This window comes from Psilocybe cubensis, chromosome 12, assembly GCF_017499595.1.
Source record: "Psilocybe cubensis strain MGC-MH-2018 chromosome 12, whole genome shotgun sequence".
NCBI classification, from domain to species: Eukaryota; Fungi; Basidiomycota; class Agaricomycetes; order Agaricales; family Agrocybaceae; genus Psilocybe; species Psilocybe cubensis.
Window position 1 is genome coordinate 949,800 of NC_063010.1, and position 26,093 is coordinate 975,892.

General features: G+C 46.3%; 9 protein-coding genes across 9 annotated transcripts; 5 read left to right on the forward strand and 4 right to left on the reverse strand.

The window, feature by feature from the left end:
• Positions 1–1,740: 1,740 nt before the first annotated feature.
• JR316_0012287 (Enhancer of polycomb-like protein 1) lies at positions 1,741–5,221 on the forward strand (the record flags this gene model as incomplete). The annotated part of the gene is made up of 7 exons (XM_047897912.1): positions 1,741–1,923; positions 2,040–2,534; positions 2,585–2,794; positions 2,845–3,170; positions 3,231–3,396; positions 3,463–3,893; positions 3,946–5,221. The coding sequence occupies 7 exons, from the start codon at positions 1,741–1,743 to the stop codon at positions 5,219–5,221; spliced, it is 3,087 nt and encodes a 1,028-aa protein (XP_047742801.1).
• A 1,580-nt stretch (positions 5,222–6,801) lies between these two features.
• Positions 6,802–7,337, forward strand: JR316_0012288 (Protein priA; the record flags this gene model as incomplete). The annotated part of the gene is made up of 2 exons (XM_047897913.1): positions 6,802–7,057; positions 7,117–7,337. The coding sequence occupies 2 exons, from the start codon at positions 6,802–6,804 to the stop codon at positions 7,335–7,337; spliced, it is 477 nt and encodes a 158-aa protein (XP_047742802.1).
• An 882-nt stretch (positions 7,338–8,219) lies between these two features.
• JR316_0012289 (uncharacterized protein) lies at positions 8,220–9,376 on the reverse strand (the record flags this gene model as incomplete). Its single annotated transcript, XM_047897914.1, has 4 exons — positions 8,220–8,244; positions 8,297–8,510; positions 8,685–8,823; positions 8,882–9,376. 4 exons carry the CDS (start codon positions 9,374–9,376, stop codon positions 8,220–8,222), a joined length of 873 nt encoding a protein of 290 aa, XP_047742803.1.
• Positions 9,377–11,249: 1,873 nt separating this feature from the next.
• Positions 11,250–12,270, forward strand: JR316_0012290 (uncharacterized protein; the record flags this gene model as incomplete). Its single annotated transcript, XM_047897915.1, has 5 exons — positions 11,250–11,497; positions 11,552–11,587; positions 11,651–11,847; positions 11,900–11,935; positions 11,996–12,270. 5 exons carry the CDS (start codon positions 11,250–11,252, stop codon positions 12,268–12,270), a joined length of 792 nt encoding a protein of 263 aa, XP_047742804.1.
• Positions 12,271–12,602: 332 nt separating this feature from the next.
• Positions 12,603–13,870, reverse strand: JR316_0012291 (Putative steryl acetyl hydrolase mug81; the record flags this gene model as incomplete). Its single annotated transcript, XM_047897916.1, has 4 exons — positions 12,603–13,240; positions 13,298–13,411; positions 13,462–13,737; positions 13,792–13,870. 4 exons carry the CDS (start codon positions 13,868–13,870, stop codon positions 12,603–12,605), a joined length of 1,107 nt encoding a protein of 368 aa, XP_047742805.1.
• Positions 13,871–14,561: 691 nt separating this feature from the next.
• On the reverse strand, positions 14,562–16,239 carry JR316_0012292 (Cleavage and polyadenylation specificity factor subunit 5; the record flags this gene model as incomplete). Its single annotated transcript, XM_047897917.1, has 6 exons — positions 14,562–14,737; positions 14,792–14,867; positions 15,135–15,330; positions 15,901–16,074; positions 16,133–16,159; positions 16,220–16,239. The coding sequence occupies 6 exons, from the start codon at positions 16,237–16,239 to the stop codon at positions 14,562–14,564; spliced, it is 669 nt and encodes a 222-aa protein (XP_047742806.1).
• Positions 16,240–16,583: 344 nt separating this feature from the next.
• JR316_0012293 (uncharacterized protein) lies at positions 16,584–21,983 on the forward strand (the record flags this gene model as incomplete). Its single annotated transcript, XM_047897918.1, has 19 exons — positions 16,584–16,891; positions 17,228–18,402; positions 18,653–18,810; positions 18,883–18,994; positions 19,056–19,131; positions 19,239–19,277; positions 19,374–19,546; positions 19,609–19,749; positions 19,815–19,872; positions 19,929–19,975; positions 20,035–20,122; positions 20,180–20,212; positions 20,265–20,365; positions 20,419–20,506; positions 20,557–20,645; positions 20,702–20,851; positions 20,902–21,273; positions 21,335–21,874; positions 21,931–21,983. 19 exons carry the CDS (start codon positions 16,584–16,586, stop codon positions 21,981–21,983), a joined length of 3,801 nt encoding a protein of 1,266 aa, XP_047742807.1.
• Positions 21,984–22,292: 309 nt separating this feature from the next.
• On the reverse strand, positions 22,293–23,069 carry JR316_0012294 (uncharacterized protein; the record flags this gene model as incomplete). Its single annotated transcript, XM_047897919.1, has 1 exon — positions 22,293–23,069. One exon carries the CDS (start codon positions 23,067–23,069, stop codon positions 22,293–22,295), a length of 777 nt encoding a protein of 258 aa, XP_047742808.1.
• Positions 23,070–24,039: 970 nt separating this feature from the next.
• JR316_0012295 (uncharacterized protein) lies at positions 24,040–25,875 on the forward strand (the record flags this gene model as incomplete). Its single annotated transcript, XM_047897920.1, has 1 exon — positions 24,040–25,875. The coding sequence occupies one exon, from the start codon at positions 24,040–24,042 to the stop codon at positions 25,873–25,875; it is 1,836 nt and encodes a 611-aa protein (XP_047742809.1).
• Between the last annotated feature and the right edge of the window lie 218 nt (positions 25,876–26,093).

The window sequence follows — 26,093 nt, forward strand, 5'->3', positions numbered from 1 at the left end:
CGCTGAGTCTGGGTACGTGCTTTTCTTCCTCGAGGGATCGGAACTCCAGTCTCACCACATCGTGATAAGCACGTTGCGGGATAAGCAGGGTATCTGACGTGTACAGCTCTTTCAGTGTCTCTACCATTTCACGACTCTTTTTCACCCGCCTATGGGTTCGTGGAGGCAATGTGCCATTGGTGCGTAATCTCACATCGCACCGCCATGGGCTGTGGTGCCACTCCGCTCTTTCTGACATCGTCACCCAGAGCCATCCAGCTTTATCGACGGCGACACATACAGACGGATCTTTTCGTATTCACCCGTATCACTGGGTCATTTCGATCTGAGCTGAGATGGCCCAACTAGTGGGCACTTGTCTGCTTTCAGATCTATCATCCGATCATGGAGCTCGATCTCTCGACGCTGGTACAAAGAAATATTGTAGGTTATCTTACACTCTTACATTTTACACTTGAGACTAATTCCTACCCGAAGTCGCGTCTGACTCCCGGTTTGTAACGCGTAGACTGATTACCGTTGTAATCCCCTTTGGTCTACGCGAGGGGCATCTCTTGAGTAGGTCTTTTTATCATTGGCTTACTTTCTATAAACTGGTGATATGTATTCTCTCCTCAGTTCAACGGATTTTCATATTCTCTGAAGTTATTGCCTGGCATCAATGCGATCAGATTTACGTCGTTCGTCTGTTCCCGTCAGCTGGTTGGCCGTCTCCGATAGAGATTTGTGGGAGACTCCTCAACAATGAGCATTTTCCCAAGGTGTGTCGGTTTGACTATCCAACTGTGTTGTTGATGAATCTCATTTTGCCAATTTAGGGATGATAACTCGAAGTTCAAATGTCCGAGTTTTTTTTACTGCAAGGCGTTCTTTTTGTTACATCTTTTTGTGTAAGATGCGTAATTTGGTACGCTTATCATTGACTCTTTTGCACCACATGTTGGCTTATTGTTTCCTATTCTAGTGCAGTTTACTTTCTTCTACAGACAAATTTCTTGGGTGTGTAAAATCTGTTTATCGAATGGTGTCAATGATTCTAATTACACATCCTTTCAGAGCGGGAAGAACATTAATAGAAGAACATTCATTTTTCCAACATGTGCCGCCAACGCTCGTGGAAAGGACAATTTGACTTTCGCCACGGCTTTAGCGATGTGCCAATGTAATTTGAAACCGGATCTAAAGGTTAATGTTTGTGGTGCGTGTGCTTCCGTATCCATCCAGCCTTTTGCCTGCGAGTTTATAAGTCTCATAGATGATTTTGTCGGGAGAAATATGATTCATATGATTTCTGTATTTAATGTTCAGTGCGTGTCCTTTCTCTTCTAAAAGGGCGATGGCTAATGTTTAGAAACGTAGATATGCGAGTTCGGATATGACAGGGCTTCTGGCAGGCAAAGTTACTGACTCTTACTTTGTTTGGCAGAAAGGTGGGTTGAAGTTGAGATTTAAGACGACCTTGACGGTCCTGTGAGATTCTGAGAGACGACCCTGTAAGAAATTGAGAAACGAATGAGTAGCCGAGAGTGCCGCAAAAGGTTTGTTTACTACACAAACACCGCCGCATCTGATCAGCTCCGAGTTCATTTGCCGGGCCGAATTCACTACTTTTCGGCCAAAAAGCGACGCATTGACCAGTTAGTGCCGACGACGCTCACGACGACGAGCTTGAACATCCTCCCTGCTGTATAACTTATTTTCCCTTCTCTGAGCGTATTTCCTACTCCAACCATCCATGATATGCCCCGAAATCACCATCCGGCTGCCTCTACCCTCAGAAACCGCAACCGGATTACAAACAAAACACGCCTTAAGATCCACCAGGGCTCACTCGACGCAGATGCCATCCTCATTCCAGACGAAGACGAGGAGAAGCATCGTCTCACCAACCTCGTCGCTGGTGTCGATGCTGAGGACGCCAATGTGAGCAATTTTCCTCGTCGTTTGCGTGCCACGTCAGCTATCGATCCCATCGATGGTGGCTGTGTGTCCCGCGGTTTGATGACAAACATGCTGACACACCATTCTTTCCCTTTTAGGAACACCATTTGCAAGAGGTGCTATCTGCGGTCCATAGGACCAATGTCATTAACCGGCAGCCCAGAGGCAGCGTTGACAAACCCGCTCCCGCTCCTGCACCCGCTTTTATTCCAACACCTGACTCTACAGGCATCGTTGAAAACTATGACGAGCTCTATCCACCAAACAGATGGAAGGATCCTACAACATATGTACACACCTCCCAGACAGTGGAAGAGCATATCACCAATGGACTCGCCAACGGGTTCACGTATTACATGGATGAGCGCGACAAGGAGTGGCTTGACAAGAATAACGAGGAAGCCCGGGGTGAAGGCACGAGTGCCCAAGGTGCTGTGTCGGCATCCGGAACTCGGACTTCAGCTCGTAGTGCGAAGGCTAAGGGCAAGGAGCCCGAATCTTCGCTCCCGGTCGTTATCTCTGAAGATGAATTCGAGTTGGTGATGGGTATATTTGAGAAAGTAACGCACGAGAAGACGGAGTATCTGCATCACGTACGTGACTTGCCATCGTCAGAGAATTTGCTACTTATAATGTTTTGTAGAGCTTGGAAACAGGCATGGAATTCCCTGCTTTTTCAGAGTATCAGGATGTCTTTTCCGCGACACTTCCGGTGACGATGTTTGCAACATACAGTGTGCCAAGTTGGATACCTACACCGCAAGCCTTGCTCAAAAGCGCAAGAGCCATTTACCCTTATTGGAAGGAGCGCAGATTGGAACGAGGAGGACACCGAATCATACCCACCTTGAATGTAAGTTATTCGTTTTCTTTCCTTACTCCATACTTATTCTATGAATCAAGGGCGATGAATCCGATACTCTCAACGAATCCTACATATGCTTCCGAAGACGAGAAAGCAAAGCCGTCCGAAAGACTCGTGCATCACAAGTCACATCGTCGGATAAGCTAGCCCGACTTCAAGCAGAATTCTCCTACCCACTCGAACTCGCAAAAGCAATCCTGACCCGAGAAACCTTGAAGAAGGAATTGGCTGCTCAATCTCAGGCCGTTTGGGAGAAGCGCCTAGCTTTCGTGGATCTCAAACGCAAATTTCCTAGTCTCAATGACAAGATTGATGAGGAATTGCTGGTAGACAAGGAACGACCGACAAAGAGGGCGGATACTGCGTAAGCTTTGTTGTGCTTGGTCCACTTTCTTTCTCATTTATTAACCCGTGTGACCTTTAGGCGCGTCCCAGGTTTGAAGATTAGGACCAGCGACCAAGCTCTCCCTCCTCCTCGCCAGGAAGTCGTTATTCGTCCCAAGGAACGTCAACAAATGATACGCGACCAGATCGAAAGCCAACTGGCCCGCATAAAGGATCTCGATCACCACTGGGAAGATCAAGTCGACGTAAGTTTGCATTCAAAACCAGTGTCATACTATTGTTTTTACTCACCATGAATCTACAACCAACAGAATCCTTATCAAAGCCTTCCAGTGCCTTATGCTTCGAGATTATTCAAATACATCCCTCCTCCCAATACCCCATCCTGGCCTTCCTCAAATTCAGACAAGACAGATGACGAGGCCACAAATGTACCACCTCGCATTTCCCGTGCAGTTCGCATGCGTGTCGGTCGCGGCGGCCGTATACTTTTGGATCGTCGGGATGCTGTGGCACGTCGTCCAGTGAAGAAGCTGCCGCGCTCGTCTCTGTTCGCTCTAGGCGATTCAGAAGATGAAAGTGCTGGTGCTGATGGAATGGATGTTGACGAAGATCCGGAGGAAATCGAGCGCAACAGACGCCTTGAAGAACGGTGGAGGTTCGATGAGGATGATGTTCCACCTACCGGCCCAGAAGGCCCCGACGAGCAAGACAGAATCCTAGTTGATGATTATAATCCCACGTAAGTTTTTCTCTGTATTACTGTGGCTTTGCCTTTCTCACCTCGTCATTAGATATCTGCGGCATACAATGACTCTATTCAACGAGAGCGACCACGTCAGCTTGATGACAGACCCGACTGTATACATCACTGCTCCGGATGGTCGCCAACTTCCTGTTGTTCCCTATCGCCTTGGAATGCCAGCCCCTGCTATACGACGGGACGCGCAAGGCCGCCCATATCCCATTCAACAACACATTCCCCCTAATCATCCTCTTGCGAATATGGTTGCTCCTGGTGGTATTCCTGTATCCATGCAGCACCAGATCAAGAAGATGCAACCTCCAACAGCAGCACCGCAAATGCGAATATCTTCGAACGGAGGCATGCGTCCTCCTGCTGTGATGCCACTATCGAATATCCAACAGGCCCAACACGTGAACGGAGCCGTGCCCCATCACGTCGCGTCACCTCACCCTGTTCCCGTTCCCGTTCCTCAGCATCCACCCGCCAATGGCGTCAACGGGATTAGTCGAGCTGCTATATCCATGCCCCATGTTGATGTCCAGAAGCCGGAGGTTATCGCGACACCAGCCATTGCAAACGGTGTGCCAGCCAACCCACAACCTGATCCCAATGCGGAGATGACAGTGAACGGTCTTCCGATCCGACCAAAATCACAGAACGTGACGCCTCAGCCTCATCTCGGTCTAGGTGTGCCGACGAATGGGTACCATTTGACGCCGATGAATAACATGACTGCGGCTGCCCTCGTCAACTCGGCAGCCTTCCAGCACAATCAAGGCCAGCAGCAAATTCCGACAGGCTTGTCTCTTCAACAAGTGCAAAATTTGAAGAATGTTTTCGCCAATATGCCTGCCCCTGAACTTGCAGCCTTCCAGGCTGCCAGAGGAATACCAAATTCATACATGCTTCCTGCTAACGGTGCGAATATGAACATGCAGCTGGCCCAGGGTGCAAATATGAACTTGAAGTTACCGCCCGCTCGTCAGATGCAGTGGATGAATTCACCGCTGCAGCGACCGCCTTCTGTGGTAAATGGAACGGACACTCAAATTAATGGTGCAATGGTTGCTAGTCCCAGCATTAGCCATTCCGTACCGGTTCGCTCTCCTTCGGCCAACGGGCAGCGCCCTGTGATGCGGAATGGGGTTCATATGAACGGGCAGCATTCGATGTCGCCTCATATGCAGCATTCGCCTTCACCACTTCCGAATATTTCCCAGTCGCAGTCGCCTCCCCGGGTGCCGATGACCCCCAATATGGCCATGACCTCACCTTCGTTGCAACAACAGCAACCAGTCGGCGGTCAGCAAAATGGCTATTAATCCCTCTTGTTGGAGCTTTTCTTTCTGCCCGCCGTATTTTTGGGAGCGAGCTGCTTTTGCCTATACTTTACATTGTCATTCTGCATTTTTATTATTTCCGACCTTTTCCTGGTTTCTTTTTTCCTTTTCAATTCTCGCTCTCGTACCCCCAACTCTGTCGTGTTATTTCTATTTCTGTCTCCATATCTGTTTCCTTTGTGCCGCGCTGTTTTCTTTTCTGAACCCTTGTATACTAGTTTCGGTTGCACACGAAATCTATACTCCCTTTTTCGCCATGATATTTTTCTTGAGTAGCGTTGCTTGCTCGCCTTTCATAGATTGAACATATGGTTGATAAGCCTGTTCTTCATCGCACACATATAATTCCCTTCGATTGGTGGCCTCTTCCTTCGTCCTATGTATTTTAACTATACCCTATACAAAAATATTACAAGATCTCAAGCATCTTTTTCGCGTACGTGATGTATGTACAAGTTTGACTGTTTGAGCCATGTGTTGTTCTTTGTTCGCACCGTCATCATCTGCTAAGCTATGACTATCATAAGGCTTTTAAAATCGTTGTCTTGATTGCTGGTAGTCCCTTTTGCATGTGAGCTGCGTCGCTGATTCAACATTCTGTTTACAATAGATCTACCAATATTTTACCCAATGGGGACCACACTGGACCAGTGTGCCACAACTGGTTCCGGCTCCTTTGAAACCGCTCTATCTCTCTACTGCGCTTCGGCCATGGGGAAAACTGGATCCGAATGACACTGGTCGTACAACTTCCTGGACGAGGAGCGTATCCCTGGAATCACAACCAACACTCGGTCAAGGCATCGCACCGGCTTGCACTATCTACGGACCCATGCACGGACCCATGCATATGATATGTCACCCACCCATCCGCGTTGAGACAAACACAGTCTCCTTGCAATTTTCGGATTGCCCTGGCAGTGCGCTCTAATACCTTTGTTCTTACTATTCTTACTCCACAGCAGACTTCTTCGGTCAAATAGAGCGTACGCGCCGCCTCCGATCGAACCCGAACTGATAAGAATTCAATACCCCGACCTTGGAATTTCGTGGGCTGCGTTTGCGCACTGTTGGCTTTTCAGTACGAAAATGGAGTCTGATATTTTTGTGCTCATCCAACACTTGATTCTGCATTCGTTCTGTCGACCACACTTGCGACACGCTGGAACCATCTCATACCTGAAGACCGATATGCTGCTGCGAGGAAAGTTTGCTTTAAATAATGGCGCCGTTGCGGCATGGGTTGCTACACACTAAGATCACCTTGCACGTCGGACGAGTTATGAAAAGATGCGCCCTTCATCTCGATATCTTCAAGCAGAGCCTGAGGCTTCTCTAACAAAATTCTTACAATGATATGTCAACCGTGTGTCCGACCATTCTCTGTCAACCTTCGTCAATTTTGCCTGTTTCATTTCTCGAGTGGACATAGGGAGGCATGATGTATCTACGATACAGACGCAGATATAGCTTTTGCAAATGGATAAGAGGGCATATATGGCTTATCTGCTGCTGCTGTAGTACTGACCAGCCCTTTTGATACCCACAACTCGACTGTCAGTATGCTCGTTACCCAATTTTTCCAACTTGCCATTGCTGTCTCGTTCTTTGTGGCCTCCGCCATTGCGGCTACTGCTGCATACCCTAGCGGCTATGCAAAGAGGGCGATTGAAGGGTACCCAAGTGGCTATGGTAAACGGTCGCTTTCTGAAGCATCTGGCAAGCTTTTATGTCCAATTGGCCACTCCGCCTGCCAAATCATTGACCGTGGAGCTGAACTATGGGAATGTGTCGATACTCAGAAGGATCTTGAGAGCTGTAGGTTGACTGTCACTCATTTGCTCATTATCAGAGTGCTCAAGTCTACCCACAATCAGGTGGCGGATGCATGATCCAATCGTCCTACCTCTTTTCCAAGAAGGATGGCGTCGACTGTACCGCCATTCCAGGCGTCTCTGATGTATCCTGCGTAGAAGGAAAATGTGTTGTACGCCGCTGCATGGCAGGATTTTCTATCAACAAATCTGGAGACTCTTGCGTTGAACACATCGAGTCTTCTGTCTTCATAACTCAACCCGACCTCACCGCAAGTTTCTGACAGGACAGCAGTAGGATCAAGAAGCAAATTTCGAATCAGTTGGTCACTATAGGCATTTAGTCTCTTGAGTACGCATACATCTACGCAAATCTTTCTGTTCCTTTTATATCCCTTTAAACACCTCTTTTTGCTACCTGTTGTGTCCTTCGTTTACTGGACTTTCTGAGCTGGTCTTGTTTACATCTGTGATGTATTAGATCCAAAGGGATTTTTGAGGTCATTTATTTTGTAACACTTATAGCTACATAACCATTTTGTTCGCAAGTGACAACGCAGACATGTGTCCGATGTCGGGATTGGATGCGCCCACCTTGGCTGTTACAGTGGAGATCATCACTGGCGCTAATTCCAACTATCAGTGTAAGTCACTTTGAACTTTAGATGGTGATATTGGTAATCGTCGCGGTCACCAAAGACCTCATGCCGGTAGAGCGTCACGGAGAAGTGGCTGGCTTGAATACATATCAAATCCAAAATGTGAGGTGGTTTTCGGACATAGCAACCTATTCAATCAAATAATTTAGGCAAAGCTGAGGTGTCAATCTTGAAAATCGGAAGCTTTGAATCTCAAGCTTGCCTGGGATAATCTATACATACTTAGACCCCTCACATTCAGGTACGATGATCTTTTCAACCTGCCAAAAAGGGCTCAAGGGAGGTTGGCCAGCGGTTGAGGTTGTCAGCCTTGGCTGACTTCAAGTTAACTGAGATAATCATACGACAATCTATCGAAATGTTCATTCCTTCATCAAATCCATTTTGTTTCATTGATAAGTCTGTGATCATAATCCTCGCCGTAACTGTGAACAGCGTTGTTCATGCCAATATGCATAATTTAAAGGCCTATATGTCTTAATAAACATACGATACCAAATTTTAAAGCTACACCGACGATAATTTCCTCTCGCTAATCAAAAGAGCCTGAGTCAAATTGACGATCGACAAACAATTGTACTTACCCATTACCATTCCCAAGTAAGTCTTCGAACTTGCGGCGAAGATCATCGATCCTGGCATCTAGATCTGAGTCTGACTTATGGCCGTGATCCATCTGAAAAGCCTCGCATTCTCGAATGAAATGATCAAGATCCTTCACACGAGCTATGGATAGCTCTGGCTCGTTTGAACCACGCGTTCTAGCGAGATAGGATGCGACGAGGGTTGAAATACCTCCTAACATAATCAGATAAGCTTTTGAACGAAAAAAAGAGTGTCCTACCGAGAATTGATGTCGCAATCTGCGCCTACAAAGCAAAGCAAAGTAAATTTCCATAGAAGTATGAAAAGACGAAAAAAAGCATGCCTGGTGTCCGGTGGTAGCTGCAGACAACCCAGTTGTCAACGCACCCAACAAAACCTGCAGACCAATCGCCGCGTTCAGCAGGAATCCCGTAACCTTAGCTTTGGCAGTGTATTTCTCCTGAGCAACTCTCGCAGAGACGAGGGTAGGTTCCAGACGCTCGCCCGCCGTCTTAATTCTTGGAGCCTGTACAAAATGGGATCTCGAAGTTAATATAGAGAAATAGTCCATAGTATGATATTACCGATTGTGTATTGAATGAGCTTCTGGTTAGTCTTCTGGTATCTACGTCCTCACTGAGGGGTCTGGATAGTCTACGAGTGCTGAGGGGCGCTGCACGAGGGTCCGGATGATTGTCTCCAAGCGGTACTATTTTCTCGGGTACTGGTGGCAAATCCTGCTCTGTAGATCGAGATCCACCAGAGTTTGCATCCCGGTCATGAGCGAATGATACTGGGGATTGTGTGAATCGGGGAACTTCGAGATGCGTCTCTGCAGGAGGAATCGGAGAGGGTCTTGGGCTGAGTATCGAGGATGGGGGTAAAGGTGGTTCTGCATTATTGAAGTTTGAAGGATTTGCGGTAGTCTCGAGAACGCCAGTGCTTGATGGTTGAATCTCCGTGACGGGTTGGGGTGGACTCGTGGAAGCCTGATTCTGTTGAAGTCCTACTTGGTTGGACTCTTTACTTGCTGGTACTTCCAAAGTAACAGGTGGAAGTCGACTAGTATAGTCATCCATGGTGTTCGCACTTCGTCCCTACAAGTAGGGAACCATAGAGAATATAAAGAAAGGCAGTAACGCTGGGTTAAGAACAGACGCTCATATAGATTCGACAGACGCTACGCAGGCCTACCATGCTCGCGCCTGGCGGTCGGCTTCGGACTTCGACGAGGCGAGAACGTGTTCATGACGGTACCACTTAACCTACGGCTTCAATTTGAGGCTTGGTGGCCAATCTCCTGTGGTCTTCCAGAGGCCATCAACGGAATTTTGGCATCATTACGCCTGGCATGTGTAATTGGGCCCAGTCCTTTGGCAGAGAACCGAGACAGAGAAGCATCGTTCAAATCAAGGAGAGCTAGAAGATCTGTTTTGAGTAAATCCCTTTAATTTGCATGAGGCTGAGGGACACACCTGATGAAATGCTTCGAAGTCACGCAGTTCTGGTGCTTATATCTTTTTGGCAATTGCCGTCAACTTGATATCGACGACCACCATGGATGCTACCACGATGCTGCTCGATGATTTTCATCTTTTATTTTACACGACTCTGAACTCTATTTCGAAAGTATACCGTATCGCACAGCGAACCTGATATCCCAACAAGTCCTGTGGTACGATTTAGACGTTCAAGTATCATGAACTATCTCCCGGTTCCGCGTACAATTTGGGATGCGGTGGGCCATTGGAAACTTTTTCATGTGGATTGTGAGAATTGACTTTATTAATGATACCTTGCGTTGCTTGAAGGCTAAACTCTTGCCTGCGCCGTCCCACTCATACATTGTCGGTTCCATCATTTTCTCGAAAACGTCCAATGATCCTCTCTTTTGGCTGGCTGAACAGATTCTCTTTGACCCACTCGTTTTTATCAATACCGATATCCTCTCTGCATTCCTGGGCATCGCGTTCGCCGAAGCACCGTGGACCCACCCAATCCTGCCTCGAAACTTGACACTAATAAAGATTTCTCGGAATCTGGGCACATTCAGACACTTTCAACTCCTAATCCCTGTGCATAATCATACTTCACAGGTCGCTTCCCTGTAGCAGGTCACAGCGTAAAGCAACCGCTTAGGAGAGCTTCAGGTAACGGCGCCAGCGAACACTGTAAGATTCCAACATCTTCCATGATGCTTATTCCGAATCAGCGACAACTGGATCTACGGTAACAGGCCACACATTCCATTCTATCGGGCCAAATACAAATTGTGCTGACGACGATTATCCTGTCGTCGTCGTGAGTCGTCGTGAGTACCTAACCACGACATTCATTACCCTTTGTTAACCTTCGCAATTATCTTTAGTACAATGGAAACGATGTAAGTAATCGAGCGATCTGATGTTCATTTTATATATCTAAAAACATGTTTCCCAGTTTCAATAGCTTAATGAACTCCTTTCTCTTGACTACGGGTAGTGGCCGCTCACTCACACAGGCCACTTCAATGATGTATATTTAATGTAGGCCTTACACATATTGCAGGCTGCACGAGGCGGCTTCATTCGTATCACACGGTAAACGTGCCCAAACTTTTGAATTTCATTTCACTGGAATATTTGATTACTTGGTTCAAGTCCATTAAAGAATATATCATATATTTCGAATGCTAATATTATGCAACACAAGGAAACGGGCCTCAACATCTACATTTCCAGAACAATCTTTTTTACAGGACAGATTGACTCGGAACATAGCCAGATCAAGGCCATTTAGTTCAACTCAGCGTACAACGACTATGCTATCCAGAGTACAGTGCCACCTAACTATGCACCTTTAAATAAAAGGGCCCTTCCCCTAGTCATTTGTATATCCTCTTGACATTTGCTCGCTTTGCCCCACATTTCAAAAGCTCTTCCTTGCCTCAAAATGTCACCATTAAACGTCACAATGTCGAATTCATCTTCCCGTCTCGAATCCGCCACTCTCACTGACGGTGCCCAAACGCGAGACCGTCTTCTCATCCTGAACAAAGTGATAGACTTAGCAAAACTTTGTACTAACTACATTAACGATCATGAAAAAAACGAAGCGGCGACGGGGCACGACAGTGCTTTGGTTGTCTCCAAGATAGTGGCGGAAACTTTCGAAGTGTTTCCCACTAATTTCAATTCACCTGTCGATCCATTAAGCATATTGTAAGTCTTCTGTACTCTTAACTCTTGGCTCTATGTATTAAAATAATGGTTGAGGGATAAACTGTCGACGAAGGTCAACTTGATGCAGAGGTATGTCATAATTTGGTATAGAATGTCCATAAAATTCAAGTGTCTAAATACTTCCTCTTTTAGCCAATTTGGTGCTTCTGTGCCCCTAGATAATGTATCAGACGTGGCAGAGAAGTTCTCCTTTAAGAAGGAGGACCTAAAAACATCAAAGTGGGCACGTAAAGCCCATCGGAACGAGCCTTCAGCAGCATTCGACTCGATTCCCGACGTGCCATTGAGAATACAGGGAACGGTTGACAAGAGGAAAAGAAAGGCTGATGGTGTGTACTTTCATTGTAATAATTACTTCTAATATTTACTATGACACTACAGATATTGGATTGATTGAAGTCAATGGGGTTGATCAAGGTGAGTAAAAGTTGTTTTTATTTCAATTCGAACTCGAACAATTAATCAATTTTCATTCAGACCCTGTTCCAGAGCAGCTATCCACTGCTGCACCGACGTACAGGATCATAGTCCCCAGCAATAGGGTAAGCAATATACCTGACTCGGACGAAGCGACACCAGTTGCCGCGTCAAGTTCTAGTGATCCCAAAAAGCGATTGCATGACGAAGAACTATCAGGAAAAGAAAATGAAGCGGAAGCACCCGTGAAGAAGCGTTCAAAAAAACGCAAAGGGCCTCTGATATTCAGAGAAGGGTCGCGAAAGTCGAGTAGAAAAAAGAAGACGCCGGAATAAACCGAAGTACTCGATGTCCTCGATCCATTTGTATATCATGTTTATTTTAAGTTATTCTCTTATTGTCGTAATGTGGTACTGTCGTGGAAAAGTATTCAGTCTCTCATGAATTGTGTGGTCAGTGGCGCCTATTCATAGGCGCTCATCGTAGGGCAGACTGAAATCTCCTTTGATGTCAACATTTAGACGGTGAGAACTGAAAATTTTCTTGGGATACTCCTTTACGCCCCGGGAAGAAATGAATAGGGATATAAAGTAGTTTCAAAGATTGCCCGGTCTGTATTTTTACCTCATAATGAGTTTTCTCACAGAACTAAAATACCCCGTTTCGTTCAACTTGAAAAACCAAGTCCATCCTGCAACCATTGGATAATTTGCGGCGTTAAATCACCAGGCGTCACATTTGACATAAAGTCGAGGTATTGGTCGTTGTGGACTCCATTCTTGTGGACGATAGTGGTCACGACAGACCTGTCATCGCGCGTCGACGAAAGCTTCCGTGCAACCTCCAGAACATCATCTCGCAAGCACTCGTTCTCACCAACCGTAATAAGGATCCTTTGCACTGAGCAGTCAATTCCTTCGAACCAGCCTTCCGGAGCCTTCAGAGCTTCTAAGTATGCCTGCGTGGTTGAGGATACGGAGGGCAGAGACTGTTGGCCTAGGTATGCCCATGCAGATGCTGGCAGAACATCTTTATCGCTGTTCGCGGCATGGGATCCCGAGTCTGCAGTTAAGGTGACCCATGGAGACATTATGCAAGCGCTCGCAAATTGAATGCCCTTGGGAAGGAGCGGTACGCCTGGTACCGGGTGAAGGATGTGGGAAAAGAGTTGAAGGATCAATGCCCCTCCTGCAGATTCACCCGCCATTTGGATGTTCTCGGGTTTAACCCCCTTTGAAATAAGGTGTTGAACGGCAATTACTGTCTGTTTGAGCTGAGTAGGAAAATAGGCTGTTGGAATGAGAGCTGAGTGGATTGAAGTTAAAAGACCTCAAATAATTTATAACAGTTTACAAGACGTACAATAGTTCAAAGCCACAAATCCAATATTCTTATTCGTCCTGTTTCTCAATTCCTCAATTGTGTATTTCCAAAAGGACGCTGCAAAATCCTGTAAAGGGAGACAATATGTGCCGCCTACAGAGAACGTCGATACATGCGATATTTCACCAAGGATGATGGCGTACCATGAACATAGAAAACAATATTTTCGAATTGCCGTTCTCCAAACCAAAGCAGTCGTGTATCGTCGTCCAGTTCATCAATAACTATGGGCAAGGAATTGGCCTTGGCAAACTTTCTGTAAACATCCAGAGTCGTTCCCATAAGATTCTGCATCTGGTTGACACTCAAAGACGAACTGATGTATCTGAACGAAGCATCGCCCAGAACGCGCTGCCATCGTTTGTGTCGCTCAGACGGCAAAAAATTGAAGATGGCCAGGCGATAGAGAGTTATCAGTGCTGGAAGAAGATAATCAGACTTCCGCATCATCGATACAATAAAACCCCACTTACGCAGAGGAAACAAGACGACAAGAGTATATATTCGTTCCCACCAGGAAATAAAGCCATAACGTCTGGTTTGGATCGCCATTGTAAATGATATGGTTGGAAAAGCTGCTCAAAAGCAAGGATGCAATTTATTACCAACATCCAAGCACCCAGCATCCATGTATCAGGCAATAAAATGGATCACAAGACATGATGTATATCAATGTAATAGATGATGTAGGAGGTTGAATGGTGTCCGGTCTGACAAAGCGGTCTTTCGATTAGGTATCGGAAGAAAACGGGAGGCTAAATGCACGACAATATAGGGTCCTGCGTATAAGTAAGTACATTTGTTCGTCAAGACGGTACGAAAACAAGAGGTACCACAGAAGATGACCTTCTGGGATTGGCCACAAAAGGTTCGCAGATACATGTATGGGTGGCGAGTATGCTATACACACAGAAAGCTAAGACAGCAGGATGGACGACAGACACAGCGGAAGAGGAGGGATTGCAGTACATTCAGGCGTGATAAAAAGTTGGCGGGCAATAAAATAGGTATCTACCGTAAGCTAAGAAATATAATGAAAAAGACAGACTACGGGTGTTCCAGGCAAGACATATACCCGGAGGCGCCATAAGCCGACTACCCAACATGGACGCGGCAAACAATATGCAATGCGCAAAGAAAACATTTGGTGCGTTGGGTTTACTTTTAGGTCAAAATTGGACAAAGGACAGCGAGTAGAGGGATCAAGAGGCTGCAGGCATTATTCAATCATTGATAAATGAAATTATACCTGGCGAAATAGAGCATGACTAGGCGTGGATTGAGGTTTAAAAATGATGGCGTACCTTGATAGCAGGTGAGGAATGGCAGAGAGTTGCGGACCATATCGTGCGGCGTTGTCATACAGTTCAAAAAGTGGAATCGCCAGGAGTTTCATATTTTTCGGCACAGCAAGTACCTCTGAGATGATACGTTAAATTGCACAGTTTTCAAATAAAGGGTAGAATTACGTACTTCTTTCAGGCATCTGTACTACAAAAAGCTTCTTGCATTCCTTCGGCTTAGTTATATGCGCTGGGATGAAAGGGTACTGTTGATCAAAAGTTAACTCTGGTCTAGTAATCAAACGAAGGAATTGAAGATAATAATAAAAAGGGGTCGTGATAGAGAATCGAATTTTATCCAACGTTCGACTTCTTGAAAGAACGTGCTGTGCTTGTGGAGGATATTCTTCGAGCATGGAGAATATAACCATCAGCAACGTTTGTGCGTAGCTGATTCAATTTGACCTCTAAGAATGAAACGATATTCTTGAAGTAGAAGGGAAGCTTAGGGACCTGGAAGGTAACAAACTCACCATAAAGGTTTCGAAGTTCGGACGCCACCACTGGGCCAAGCAGTCACCAATTTCCCAGTCGTTGCTGCCGTTGTTTTCGGTTTTCACATTGGGTATGTTGTCGAATTGAACTCCTGGTGGTGGTGCCAAGCGTTCATCTAATCGTCGCTTGAGTCCCTCGATTTCATCTTCACCAGGCTTGAGGTAATCGCCAGGCCTAAGTAGGGAAAAGGTCAGCAACCCGGCATGAGGCAAAAAAACATTCGAATAAAAAGACGAAAAGAGGAGAGAGAGACGCGAAATGTAAAGCGCGAAAGTCGGCCTAATTGACTGCTAAATTCACAAAGAAAGCTCAGTCCCGTTCGAAGATGTGATGTAAAATGGGTAGGTTCGTTGGAGGATGTCATTTATATGCACTATATGCCGTGGCGTGTGTGTGCGTTTAGTGAAATATATGACGGCAAGGTCTAGCCAGATATTGGGCTCTCTGGGCGTAGTTACTAAATCTCCCTTCTTCAGATTTACGCTTCGAGAAGAGGGGTTCAAACCAAAGATGCCCACAAAGCACGATTTAAAACAATCGCCAAAGTATGACCGGCATCTAGACAAACCTAACAAAGTTAAGAGGATGTCAGTAGCACAAAAGGAGACCACTCCAAGGAGATGGTGTTCCAAAGAGGGTTGAACAAATTAAACAGGAAAAACTCTGAGCCACAGAGACGCCAATGGAAGACAAGGAAAAGGGTAAAGGCTAGAAACCACAGAAAATGAAATATACCAAACTCACAATTTGAAAAACGCGTTGGCGATCTGAAGCATCAAAATGTGAGGATGACCGTGATCATGCACAACAAGAATCCCCTCGACCGTCCTACGCATCCCGAAGTCTTCGTAGTTGTTCTGCAGCCGTTGTAGGCGAGCAGACACGCTGGGGTCTTCCTCAGGTTGTGCTTCTTTTGTGCTGCATGCGACCAAGAGTCAGAACCAGTCATTGCATCCTAGTTGACGGACAGTCTTGCCTGAAGGTGAAGTTGGACAATGGGTATCTAATGTAGTATAAAAGTGAGCTAAGACGAGCAAAACAGCTACTATAAAGATGAACTCACAAAGCAATGGTATTAGACATGATGATATTAGTGAGTTCATCGGGATTCAGTGTGAGGACCGGATTTGGTCACTCGGACGTTGCCGCGCGGACCTTTAAAGTTTTGGAGGTGTTGGAAGCCCCTAATTCATGCTTATCTTTGCCCACCGTCGAGCCAGATATCGCGTTCCACAGTCTCTACTCATCGTCTGACCCACTCAGAGGCTCTCAAATACACCTCCGAAGACCAACTTGAGGACTGAACTCCTATAACGACCACCGAAAACAGTGTCGCCAAGACTATCGGGAAAACTAAAGCAATTTACTTCCTTGATAGAGAGATAACGCTAAACCAACCAGAACGCGCCCGAGCATCTCAACATATAATGAATGATGATGAAAGTGTCATCGACGACTCCAGGACCCCAACTGCCCAAAACAATTCCTCGACGTCCATCTCATCGCTCTTGGTCTACATGCAGCGGCGACTATCGGATATAGTTGGGCCAGACTCGCGCTCGGGTCAAACCAACCTCGTCGGACGCGAAGCAGGATTTAGCATTGACAATGAAAGTCAGAGTGCGAATGTACCCGTTACATTTGGTGGAGGTTTGGCTCCTTCAGACAGTCCAGTCGATACTCCGGTTGTGGTGAATAATCATGTCAATGAATCGCCTTCGTTACACCGAGCTGGGTGAGTCCTTTCTTCAAATGTATTCAAGTCTTCGGGAAAGTCCCAGAGCTGCCAACGGGGTGCTGACGTTGTGTTGATGGGTGGATGAGGGCATCGTCTGGGTTGTGTAAACGCCATCTGACCTCATACTTGATCGTATTCACAACTGTGACTGCCCCCGTGCTTCTGCACAGTCAGGCGACGGCAGACTCTTCTCGAAATTCCCTCCCCTGAACTCTTGAATTCGGCGCTCAGTTCCGCCATCTAGTCTCACGCGCACGTTCGCCTTCTTCTTGTTGACATATTCTCGCCTTTCTTTACCCATTCTGCCTTCATTTACCTGTTATACACTTATAGGCTACTCCAACCGAAATCTTATAATGCACCTTCCTTCCTGTCCAACTCATCTCCGGCCGTTGAGTCCCATCTCCACGACAGCGATTCAATTCGTGCTGCGACTCTCGAGCTATCCAATATGCCCTTCCTATCCTCCACAGGAAGCCACGGCGGCGGTGTAGGCTCATTTCGATCTTTCAACTTAGTACCAGAGCACCCACCAACTCGAGAAGATCGGCCAGGGCCCACTGCAGGAGGATTCATTTTCCCTCAATCCACAACACCACGGTCGTCATCTATTTCTGACCTGGGCCTTGAAATGGAACCTGACCAAACGTCGCTCGTGTCGCACAGCTTGGCTTCATCATTCTTGCGCGATTTGCCCTCTTCTGCAACCTCTACATCCGGATCAGGGTCTGGTTTAGATTCGTCAATAGCAACCTTACCCCCGGCACCCCCTTCGGATGTATCGGACCACCATCCTGGAGAACAACAACCACGGACCTCACCCGAAAAAAGAAAACCATCTGGAATTGCACTTCTTAGGCCTTTAACTTCACGTTCTTCTAGCCTCTCTTCTACGCGCTCCGCAAGTGGAGAGGCTAGCAAGGCTAAATCTGAGTATCAGCAAAATACACCTACTCAAATCAACGTGATACCGGCTGACCCAACACCAACTGCAACGCCCGTGGGTACTCCGCGCCCTCAAGCGCAACAGCCTCTGCCAACACCGAATCGCGTGCATTGGCGCAGTCCCACATCCTTGGCACGACCACTAGGGCCCTCACCCTCTCAGTCATACTCCACAACACAACAACATGCCGATGAAAGTACCCCCTTGCTCCAGTCACAACATCACCGCGTGTTATCAGATTCAGAAAGATCTGGCTCCAGCACACCTGATTCCGCTTCGCCACCGCCTAAGCATAGGTTCTTGAACGGGCATATTCAAAGGCACGAAGGTGGTATTTCAGGCGATGAAGAGGAAGCTTGGGGCCCGCGAACCTTTTTTGAAGGCACGAGCCCAAAATTTGACTTACACTTGGCTAAACCTAGGCTGCATGTTACTGTGAAGGAATTGAAGGCGAAAGTGAAAGCGGAGGTAGTGAAAACCCCAGAACATGCGCGCACAGCTGTGAAAGCCATTCCCGCCGTCCTGTTAGGATGCTTGCTGAACATTTTGGATGGTGTTTCCTGTGAGTTTTTCTTTTTGCCGTTCTCGTCTATTTTTGGTGGATCGTGAATTAAATTGGTGTCGAGATGGTTCTTTGATTATGATCACTTTAAGTCATCTTTGGGGTGCTTGACTTTTATCACGAGGACATGTTTTCAAAGTTCCGTTGAATGACCCTAAAGGGATATTCGACTTCCTTTTTCGCGAGCTGCTGCTTTTGATTCTCTTGAAAGTAATGTGATGAAGCTGATCATAACCTCCAATACCCATAGATGGCATGATCATCTTCCCAGCAACTGGCGTATTTGCGGATCTAGGACCAATGGGTGTTTCGATGTTCTTTGTATCCGCCGTTGTGTCGCAATTGGTTTACACGTTTGGAGGTTCCGGCTTCGCAGGTGCAAATGGAAGTATGATGATTGAGGTTGTGGTGAGTGAATTCTGCTAACTTCTCATAGTAGCGATACTCAACCTTTTTGCGCCTTTTTTGCGCCATCTGTAGCCATTTTTCCATATTCTTGCGACGAGCATCGCCAGCGAGATTGGCGAGGATCAACCTTTGGCGATCGTAGCCACAACCCTCGTCGCTTATGCTTTCAGTTCAATACTTACAGGTTAGTTTTGAATGTAACTGCGACCGTGAGCTTTGACGAAATTATCTCCTCATATTACTAGGCCTTGCATTCTTCTTGCTTGGTGCTTTGAAATTAGGTGTTGTTGTGGGTTTCTTCCCACGTCATATCTTAGTTGGGTACGTACTGTCACGGTCAAATTACATGGCGATTATACTTTCTGTGTGATCATGTGCCATGGCCAGCTGTCCTCCTTTCTGACCCTTGTCATTTTGCTGTTCCGCAGGTGTATCGGTGGTGTTGGCGCATTCCTTATTGAAACAGGGTAAGATCCAGACTATGTATTCTTATGCATACATCTTGCTCTGTCCTTCGTCATCTCCCCTTGAATCACGGCAGTTATCTAACATATTTTTATTAGCTTGACTGTTTCCATGCGTATATCGGAGGAAGATTTCACCATGTCCTGGGAGACAATCCAATTTATGTTCTTGGATAGCCATAATTTAATTCTCTGGACTCTTCCTCTGGCGCTCGCTATTATTCTCAGGATAATCACACACAAATTTCACCATCAGCTTATTTTCCCTGCTTGTACGTTGTGTTCACTAATTCCGTTGTCATGAACTTTTGGGTTAATGTTGTACATGTGGCAGATTTTATCATTATTCCTATTATATTCTACATTGTTGTTTTTGCTGCTGGGTTGGATTTGGGACACCTACGTAGGACAGGTTGGATTTTTGACATGGGTGCTTCTGCACAAGAACCCTGGTATAAATTCTACAGTTACTTCAGTACGTACTCGCATTTCCATCTTCTCGTGTTTTCTTCGGATCTGATTTACTCTTTGCGGGAACAGACTTTGGGTTGGTTCGTTATAGTGCATTGTGGTCAACTTTGCCCACCCAATTCGCATTGTGAGTATTTTTCCTAGAATTTGCCTCTTTTCTGTATCTGATCATTGGATACAAAGACTATTTTTCAACATTCTTCATCCTCCCTTGAATGTACCCGCTCTCGGTCAGTAATGCCTTCTTGGTAGCTTTATGCTTGGTTATTCATACTTTTATTATTTGTAGCTGTATCTCTCAATGACGACGTCGACACGAACAAGGAACTTGTTGCACATGGATACTCTAATCTTCTAGCAGGACTTATTGGCACAGTGTAAAACTCGTTTGATAAATTTCCAGGTGTTGAAGCCACTGACACTTTGATTATCAGTCCAAATTATCTCGTATATGTAAACACTCTTCTGTACGTGCCATCTTGCCAAATACCCTCATTACTCCTATTAACGTCTCCACAGATTCTATCGCGTGGGCGGAGACAATCGTATTTCTGGATTTTTGCTCGCTGTCGCTACTGCCATTTTGCTTGTAATTGGCACTGCGCCCATTGCATTTATACGTAAGGGCTATTTCTTAATAACCTTGGCACACTGACCTTACAATCTCATGTAGCTATAATGGTCGTTGGGGCCTTAATTTTTGTCTTGGGTATCGATCTCGTGAAGGAGGCCGTTTGGGATAACCGGCATCGCGTCAGCTGGTACGCCGCAGCTTTTATATTCGGTGGAAGTACTAATCTCATTGTTTCAGGTCTGAGTATATCACAATCATCAGCATTATGGTGTGCATGACCGTCTGGGACTTTGTCATTGGTGTATTATTTGGGATCATTGTTTGCTGTATGCTCATTTTTCTGGAATCTGGATCTATCTTTTTGTTGATTAACATACTGCAGGTTTCTTTTTTGTTGTTCAAAATTCGCAGCTACGCAGTGTACGTGCCATGTACACAGGAGATCTGGCTATGTCGGCTGTTCGTCGCCCCAGTTTACAACGCGCATATATCCGAGAAGTTTCGAAGCAGACAACTATTCTCCGTCTCCAAGGTATAATTATAGTATTTACAAATCTGTGGTGCACTCATTTCTATCCATAGGTTTCCTATTCTTTGGCACAATTACTTACGTGGAAGAAACTATACGCAGCCTGCTGGAAGGTCCATATTGGGAGCAGCATCTACTTTCTTTTCTTGTCCTCGATCTATCACTCGTTGCGGGCATTGATATGTCCTCCGCGGAGGCATTTGTTCGAATCCAGAGGCTCCTGGCTGCAAAAAGAGTGACCCTTGTCTTCTGTGGCTTTACAGCTGATTCTCCAATTGGAAATGCTCTACGCAGCGTTGATGTGATAGGCACAAACGGTGTCGAGCTTTTCACTACTTTCAGTGATGCCATGGAATGGACTGAAAATGCATATCTACGGGCGTGGTTCAGGTCACAGAAGATGGAAACCTCGCCACATAGTCTTGGTACGTCCAGTAATCTACCAAACCCTCACTGTCTTTCTGATCTTCAACCTTCTCAAAATAGCTGTACCAAGCCGACGAGATGCAGACATCGAATATAGCCACCTGGTTGGATCATTCGTTCGCTCTCCCCGGCGCTCTCATCTGCGCGATGTCGGCGATCGCACTATCGCAGCGGAAGTTTTCTCGGAACCACATCCAGATATCAACTACGAACCCCTGAACGCCGTTGCGAAAGCGTTTTCCTCGTACGGACATGTTGATCCCGTCCTCTTCCGGCCCATCAGCAGGTATCTGGAGCGGATTTCAATACCGGCAGGGCATGTCCTCTGGCGGCAAGGCGACCAATCTAATGGGTTGTACGTTATTGAGTCTGGAGTGATGAGAGCGTCCTACCAGTTCGCTGGAAACGAGCATTTCGAGGAGTCAATGGTCGCTGGCACATTAGCGGGCGAGATGTCGGCTCTTGCGGACTCGCCGAGGAATGCGACGGTTGTGGCAGAACAGCCATCGGTGCTGTGGAAATTCAGTAATGAGAACATTCAACGCTTGCAGGTCGAGGAACCGGAATTGGCGAGGGTATTTATTCAACTTGTCCTCAAAGGTTGGTGGTTTTGGTGTCCCTTGAGTGGCTAGAATCTGACTTTTTTAAATGAATAGCTGCGAATATGGATTATGACATCCTACTGTCTGCTATTGCATCCAGGCAGTAACAAAAGTATCTGACTTATTTTTTGTCTATTTATTTATCACATCTCGCTGTTCCATCTTATCGCACAAAAACCAGGTTTTTGCTACTCCTTCATCATTCTGCTTTTTTTCTTTTCAAATTCTTTTCAAAACGCTGTTCATTTCACACATGCACGACAATTCATGCCAAATTCATAGACAAATACGAGACACGGACACATTTCTTATCATCCTTTCTCATGCTTTCATGGTGTAATTCATTGCTGTCTTTCCGGTAGAAAATCATATTCACGTCTGACGGGGTTTATTGCTATTATACAAACTTGAACCGGTCAATTGGAAAGCACCCATACAACTCCTTTTCGATCCATAAATTTAAAGGTTCTGGCCTGGGTGCATTTAACAACATCATCGAGTACCTGCTTGTCCATCCAGCCATCGAGGGCCTCTGTCATTAATCCCAAGGGTAGCCCAGAATCTGTAGTTAAGTATTCATTGTAGGTGGGTTCATATAGATTAGATTTGACTGTGAACGTTTTCATCGTCACAGAACCAGAAGGAATCGTGAAAGCCTTGGTCCTGGAGAGCATGGATTTCATCATACTCTCAAGGCATCCTGTTGAAAGTTTTCCTTCATAAGTGAATATCTCCAGTACGGGCAAACGGAACGCTGTAGTGTTGTCTGAAGGGAGGCGCAAAACATCAAAGAAAGATGCTCCCAAACCAGCAGTTGTCCAAAAAGGGTCTTTGATGTGGAGTTTTTGTAGAGTGGGTATAACGTCTAGAAAGTGTATTAATTGTTGCTCATCTTCAGACTCGAGAGTGATTGTTAAGAAGAGCTCTGTTAGATGACAGTGGGATTGTTGAAGGAAAGGGGTCAAAATCTCGGTGAATAGTTCCGGTGAGTTTTCCTGCACCTTTACGTCCAAGGTTTGAAGCCCAGGGGTGCTGAGACTGCAGAAGAGGGTTCCAAGACTGTATTCGCGTAAGGATGTTACACAAAGTATTCGTAATTCATGGTGCACTACCACGGTGTCAACCATGTCGGGGTTGTATTGTACACGTACTTCGTTGAAGTGAATTTCTCGGAGGTTAAAAAATGAATCCATAAGATATTGCAGATGAAATCCACTGTGAGAGAGTAAGGACAGGTTGGAAATTTGGTCAAAAGAAATGATGCCTTTGAAAGCTCGAATCAATCCGCTCATGTAATAACCTTCCAAAGTCAGGTTGTTGACGCATGGTAGACAGATTTTAGATGAGCGGTCCAGATGACTTCCCGCATAATAGATTACAGAAGGATCGATGTAGATAAAAGACGAGAGTCGTGACAAACACTGCGGTACCGCCGTGTAGCTTTCAAGTACCATTCTAAGGCTCTGAATGGACCGTTGACTCGGACCATGAAGACTGAGGGTCCGCAACCGGGTGGAATCCCCAAGTAAAATTGCATAAAATTCGATAGGCAGTCTTGCATATCCGTCGCGTTCTTCGATGTAAACATCCAGCTCGCTCAGCTTCGACCGAACTAGCCACTCTTTGAGCAATATCAAGTTAAGCCCCACGTCAGTCTGTCTTGCGGTACGGATGATTAACGTTGACCATAGCTCGGCACAAGACCAGATAAACTTCCTCCAGGATATGCAGACTTGACCGATAGTTAAAGGGTTGCTTTTCCTACGCCAACGAACATTTCCTGGAATTCGTTGGAATGCATGACGGAATATCTGAACTGTTATCTCTGGCGGAAATGCTAAAGGATCACAAGGATGGTTTATCTGTAGTGGACTCAGCCAAGCTGTAATGGCCGTAGTACATTCCGTTGTAAGTTTTGGAGGGTCCGTACCTTGGTCATAAGTGTTCGGTGACGCTATGTAGTAACTTGGTAGTGATCTTTGCCCAAAATTTCTTGCAGGGTCCACGGTGATAACGTTTGCTGAATGCTGAGTAAGCAGGTAACCGACGGCTATCGTGGGCGTTCTGGGGTTGACCCTATTATTGACCCAGCCATCAAGGAGCGCGCAACCCTGGACCGACTACTCTGGTCTTCGTCTCCCAAGGCGTCCTCTCGGATTCAATATGGACTTTAAATTGGCGGACCTACTAACGCACAACCATGCACCAGCCGCTGAAGTCGTCACAAGCGTCAAAAACCTCCTCGTGGGACCCATGAAGCGGTTGGAAGAGATTCAGGCAGAAATAGAGCGCCACGAGCGCACGTTGGCTGCTCTCAGAGAAGAAGCCAACACTGTTACGAAATCAATGGAAGATTATAACACCATCATCTCGCCTGTGCGAAGGGTTCCGGAAGACGTTCTGCTCGCCATTTTCCATGAATGCTTGCCAGCTCACCGGAATCCAGTAATGAGCTCATCAGAGGCACCCATGCTGCTAACCCATGTGTGCAGCACCTGGCGGTCGCTGGTCCTTGATTCTCCTACATTATGGGCACGAATACATATCACATTTTCGGACGAGGACCGCTTAGTTCAGCCAAACCAACTTCCTTCTACGGACAGGCATGCTAGCGCGGACCTCGACACTGTGAAAGCAATGCAAAGCCGCTGCAATAGGGTTGAGGAGTGGCTCAGTCATGCTCAGGCGTGCCCTCTGTCGATTTCTATCCATTATGAGAGTCGCACTTGGCACTCCCAAATAGATGAAACCGAGGACCTTACATTAAGGTTATTCAAGATTGTTTGTCGACACGCTCGGCAATGGAGCAGTATCGAAGTTACTGGACTTCCGTATCCAGTTTTTCTGAGGATGGACAAACTAATTGCACACGATGAGTTACCTATGCTGAGTCAGTTGAAGCTAGGTATCAACCATCTTCCCGGCGCGTCCGATTACCAACAACATGCACTGAACATTTTGGAGGCCCCTAACCTTCGAAGCGTGTCTCTTTATATGCCCAAATGGAAGTTAAGTGAGCCGCGGCTGTCATCCACTTGGCCAACAATCACATATCTTTGCCTTCATAACCCATCTCCTGTACGCGAGATTTTCTCAGTGCTCCAAATCTGCCAGAATCTTGTACACTGCAAATTCTACTTGGAGGATTTCTCTGGGTCTGAATCTGCGACTGGCATAGCAGTGCTGAATCATCTTAGATACCTTCATATCTTCGAGGAAGCTTCGCATCAAATGGCAACACACCTCTATTCCGCCATCTATGCCCCTCATATCCAACGGCTTATCTATCAGAAACATCTATATGACCCTGGAGAGCTTGAGGATAAATCGGTTCAATCTCCAATTCTTCTCCTCCTTCGGCAAGCGTCTGGGCTCAAGAAACTAACCTTGGAGCCAAAAGCTTTGTCTAAAGCTAACACTCTTAGAGCTCTTCAAGCCCTTCCCTCGCTAACCCATCTTGTGATTGGCTCGGAAACCCCCATCTTTCCCCGTCCTTTTGCAAGTCGAAGTGCAAACTTTTCACGCGTCTATCGTCGGTCACCTGCCAACGAAAGATTCAACCTCAAAATATTATCAATCCCTAGTCCAAACCAACCATTTCCCTCATTATCATTTTCGTCTGTTGGCGACCCCATTGATCCTCCAGGGATTCTTCTACCAAAACTCGAGGTCTTCGAAACAACCGAGTCAGAAGCCGCCCCAATCATATCAGACGCAACCCTGAAAGAGTTCATTACAAGCCGTCTATACTCATATTCAAAGGGGGAAGTAGCGCCACTAAGACGCGTTCGGGCCACTTTTGACAGGGCTAGAACGGAAGATATTGGAGAGGACGTTCGCCGCCATGCGAACGCTGTGGGTGTGGACCTTACGTTGGAGGTAGATTACTTGCCACCGGCGACCTCGAAACCTCAAGTACCTCTTTCGCCCAACTATCTGCTTCAGGATTCGAGGGCCCCCACTTGGCCTCATACGGAATTCGAAGAATACGTATGCTGAATATTCTATTTATTATTAGCGTGTCTCTTGTATACCCAAGTCCCAGAGCTTTCAAAATGTATATCGCTACCACGGTCATTTCCCCTGGCTGTAACATCATCCTGGAATTATTACACCAAATCATATACCCAATCTCAATCTCCTGTAAACCACCTTCGATGTAATAAATATATTTCAAATCTTTCTGGGTTCCTGTCTACACAGAGTACCACCTGTTT